We start from the raw sequence: 4620 nt of genomic DNA on the forward strand, positions 1-4620 counted from the left end.
GCCCTTCCACTCGCCCCATTCAAGACCCCTCATCCCAGGCCCCGCCCCACTGGCTCTTATAGGCTCAGCCCTGCTGCCTGGTCCTGCTCCCGTTCTTATCTATGCCCCTCCTGCCGCAAGCCCCGCCCCACAAGCCCTTCTAGACTCCACCCCCTGCTTTGACCACGCCCTTCCTGCCTCCGCCCTTATGCCCTAGACCCCACCCACGCACCTCACAGGGCTCCCAGCCTGCGGCCAGCTGGCGAGCGTAGTCATTGGCCACATGCTGCTTGGAGGTCCCACTGACGGCATCGTGGTGCTGGAGCACAGCCATTGCCTCATCTGCAGGCAGATGGTGAGCGAGTGGTGAGCTGGGTGGGGTCGGTGCAGGACTCTGAGCCCTGATCGCAGAGAGATGCGAATGGTCACGTGCAGGGCGCCAGGGCTCTTAGGGGCTTTCAGAAAGGACTCCAGGATGAGGCCATGGTCTGGTGTCCAGCTTGGGCCCTGCCCCACCCCCTCACCAACCATACACCTACTGAGGGGTGCACTGTCTCCAGAGCCATAGGGTCCCATGTTGGCCGCTGGACCTGCCAATGCCTCCAGCTGGTTGCACACCTAGGAGGCAGGGAGTATGTTGAGGCACAGGGTCGGCAGGGACCCCTGGGCTGCCCCCTTGAGTCTAGCACCCACCCACCTGCAGGAAGTTATAGCTGAGGCGCTCGTAGCGTTTGAGGGCCGGCCGGCTGGTGAAGTAGCCAGTCCAGAACATGTGGGGGCCATCGGCATAGGGGAAGAAGTCATCCTGTTTCACCGACCTGCAGCGGCAGAGGAATTGCGGGAGAGTCACTACCCACAGGGCACGCACACCCCCCTCAAGCTCCCCAGGTCCCCCAAATACCAGGTGAGGTTGGCCTTGTTCAGCTCCCAGAGGTAACAGGCCGGAGTGGAGTAGAGAACATTGACACGGCTCCCATTGGCCTGCTGCTGGGGGAAGGTGTTGCATGTGTGAGCCCTCTGGAGTCTGCAACTTCCTGAGGGGGTGGGCCCACAGGTGGGCAACACATACACACATTTATGCATCCAGTGGGTTCAGATTCTCTTAGTACACATTTTGAATGCAAACCAATAACCAAGTGTGAAAATGTATTTTGGCCAAACCTAAATATTACCAGCCTGGAAAGAATTTCAGTGATGCAAGAATAAATCTGAAATATTACTAAGCTTTTTAAATAATTTCAATTGTATTATTAAAAACTTTCATGGGAAAATTAAGTCTGACATATAGGGCACGAATAATCATTTCTCAGCACTGTCAGGTTATTGCTAAATGACACAATTGTCATAATGAATAGAGGCTCACTTTCAACTGAGGGAGGTAGAGGAACAGGCTCAGTTGGTTAATGTGTCGTCCCAATATGCCAAGGTTGTGGGTTTGATTCCAGGTCAGGGCACATACAGGAATCAACCAATGAATGCATCAATAAGTGGAACAACAAATCAATGTTTCTCTCTCTCTCTCTCTCTTTCTCTCAAATGAATCAATAAAAACGTGTTTTTTTTTTATAAAAAGAAGGTGACATCTTCCATGAGGAAAGGATGTTTGTATCAGTACCTGGTACAAGTAGATGCTCATTCACTCACTTGAAGGGAAGTGCATGAGACCACAGGCCTTTATGTGCGGACACACATCTACACGTCTTCAGCATAGTCATATACACCGTTACATACACAGACCCACATACACACTGTATTCACTCAGCAATCACTCAATTCTTCAACATGCTCGGGATGGCTGACGCGAACTAGAACCACAGGCCAGCCCCGCTCTCATGGGATTCACAGCCAAGTGCAGGAGAGAGACTGGACAGACAGTCAGTTGGTTACAATCGGCCTGGATGTGACAGGTATTTGTGAAGACTGGTGTGAGTACAGAGGAAGAGCAAGAGCTCTGCCTGGGGTTGGTGAAGGCTTCCTGGAGTAAGAGACACTGGTATCATAAAGGAGAAGCAGAATGTTTTCAACCTCAAATAATAATAATAAATTAAAAACATAATATTTATTATTTACCCAGCACTGTTCTAACTGATCTGTGTAAATGAACTCATTAAACTCTCATCCACAGCCTTAACAGGTGAGAACCACTATTATGCCCTTTTTCTAGATAAGAATACGGGGAGGTACTGAGTGCTAAACATTTCTGAAGGTCACAGAGCCAGCAAGTGGCAGAGCCAGGATTAGAACTGAGAGATTCCCACTTCCAGCAGAATGGAGTGGTCAAAGAAGCCGTCAGTGGCAGGAGAAAAAACAAGGAAGTGTGATGTCCTGACAGCCCAGGAGCATGGTATTTGCAGAAGGAAGTGATCAGGTTTTTCAAGGCTCCTCAGGGACATGGGGAAGACTGAGAAATGTCTTTTGGAAGATCCTTGGTGATGTTCCTGAGAGCTGTTTTGGTGAAACAGCAGTGCAGGGAGCAAGCAGACGTTGAGGACATGGAGATTGTGCTGATAGACAACTCTGAGGATGGAAGTGATGGGAAGGGACATCTTAGATGGAAGAGGGGAGACAGGTTCTGTGCTGATGGGAGAGTGACTGCCTGCCCACACAGCCACAAGCCACAGGCCAATTACAAGAGCCACACCAATACATCTGAATAATGGCCACCCAAAAACGTCCATGTCCTAATACCTGTGACATGGCAAACAGGAATTAAGTTTGCAGGTGGAATTAAATTGCTAATCAGATGAACTTAAAACAGATATTATCCTGTCCTAGTTGGTTTGGCTCAGTGGATAGAGCGTTGGCCTGTGGACTGAAGGGTCCCAGGTTCGATTCCGGTCAAGGGTACATGCCCTGGTTGCGGGCTCGATCCCCGGGGGGCGGGGGAGGGGAGGCAGGAGGCAGCCAATCAATGATTCTCTTCATTGATGTCTCTATCTTTCTCTCCCTCTCCCTTCCTCTCTGAAATCAATAAAAATATATTTAAAAAAAAACAAAAAACAGATATTATCCTAGATTATCTGGGTGACACCAATGTAATCACAAGGGTCTTTAAAAGTGGAAGAGGGAAGTGAAAGAAGTAAGAGTAAGAGAAAGAGATGTGGCAGTGGAAGCAGGGTCAGACTTAAGATGGAGGGAGGGTGCCATGAGCCAAGGAACGTGGGCGGCCTCCAGAAGATGAACAAGGCAAGGAAACTTTCCCCTAGAGCTTCCAGAAGGAACTCAGCCCTGCTGACATGTTGATTTTAGCCCCATGAGACCAATGTTGAACTTCTGACTGCAGAACTCTAAGATAATATATTTCTGTTGTTTGAAGCTGCTACATTCCTGGTGATTAGCTCGTTATAGGAGCAAAAGAAAACTAAGAGAGCACCCATAGCTACTCCTCTTGACCCAAGGCCCGGGGATCTAAGCACGCATGTGCACACAGGGTAGACACACTCACCTGGGCATTGACCAGCTGGATGAGCTTGTCAAGGTTCTTGAACCACATGTTGGCATTCTCATATTGGAAGTCCGAACCCATGGTCATCACAGTGTGGTTGGTGCGGTAGAACTGGCCCTGCAGACAGAGTGGGGGTGTCCTCAGGCCAGAGTGTCCTGGCCACCCCTGTGCACAGCTGTGTCTTGGTATATATGTGGTCAATTGTGAATGCACAGTAGCATGGGGAGAGGGGTGTGCAGAAGTATGTCACACGGGAACATAGGGACATGAATAAAAATAGCCACAAGTTGTTGAGTTAATTCTCTTGGGCCTGCCATGCTGTTTCATGAGCATGGTGAGTGTGTGGGGAGGGGAAGGGCTCCACAGGCTTCTAATCAGGAGCAAATCTAGAAGGAGGACATGGTGAGGTGAAGAGACTATCACCTTCCTCTGAGGGTAGGAGGAGGTATTAGGGAATCAATCCCTGGGCTGTGAGAAGGACCTGATGCAGTATGTACCCCTGTTTTCCGGGTTCTGGGCACTGGGGTTACCTGGTCTTTGGCTAACTTTAGGAAGTAATCGACCAGTTCTTCGGCGTTGTACTCAGGGCTGCGGCGGTCATCCACGATGGGTTTGTCAGCACACACGACGTCCCAGCACAGGTTCTCCGGTGGGTTGTAATTGTTGGGGAGCACACCTGTGGCCACACTAGACTCAGGGGGTAGCCCAGCGCCCTGGACCTGCCCTGGAGTCACAGCCTGCAATGCCCCACCCAAGTCGGACTTCAGAATTTGCAGGGGCCCAGCGCAAAGTGCTGAGCTCTTGGTGGTAAATTATTAAAAACTTCAAGATGATGTCAGCAGAGTGTAAAGCCATGCCTTTGGAGGCGACCCTGCCCCCACCTATCCACCCCCTTACTGGTGAAGAGGTCAGCGGTGGGGGGCTTCAGGCTGGCACTGCCCCGCCAGACCTGCTCCATCTCAAGCTTCATCTTCCGCACCGATTTATCTTGGTAATCCAGGCGCCCGAAGAAGAAGCCGTCAAAGCCCATCTGGGAGTGGTGGGGGATGAGGACAGGAATGGAGGGCAGGGTGACTAAGTGCGAGGCCTTCTCACCACCACCCTCCAGCCCCCCTCCGCATGAAAGGGGTGGGTCAGAGCACAGAAAAAAGCAGGTCTATCCCTCTCTCCCTCTCCCTTCCTCTCTCTAACATCTA

General features: G+C 50.9%; 1 protein-coding gene across 1 annotated transcript in view; it reads right to left on the reverse strand.

Moving 5' to 3' along the window:
- MAN2B1 (mannosidase, alpha, class 2B, member 1) overlaps positions 1 to 4620 on the reverse strand; it is a gene marked incomplete at its 5' end in the record, with an annotated part of 14561 nt that overhangs the window by 7517 nt on the left and 2424 nt on the right. Inside the window, 7 exons of the mRNA XM_005881602.2 lie at positions 212 to 321; positions 519 to 597; positions 677 to 797; positions 881 to 966; positions 3425 to 3541; positions 3955 to 4100; positions 4322 to 4454. Coding sequence (XP_005881664.1) covers positions 212 to 321; positions 519 to 597; positions 677 to 797; positions 881 to 966; positions 3425 to 3541; positions 3955 to 4100; positions 4322 to 4454 — 792 coding nt within the window. The remainder of the gene's footprint in view (positions 1 to 211; positions 322 to 518; positions 598 to 676; positions 798 to 880; positions 967 to 3424; positions 3542 to 3954; positions 4101 to 4321; positions 4455 to 4620) is intronic.

This window comes from Myotis brandtii, unplaced genomic scaffold (assembly GCF_000412655.1).
Source record: "Myotis brandtii unplaced genomic scaffold, ASM41265v1 scaffold680, whole genome shotgun sequence".
Taxonomy (NCBI): domain Eukaryota; kingdom Metazoa; phylum Chordata; class Mammalia; order Chiroptera; family Vespertilionidae; genus Myotis; species Myotis brandtii.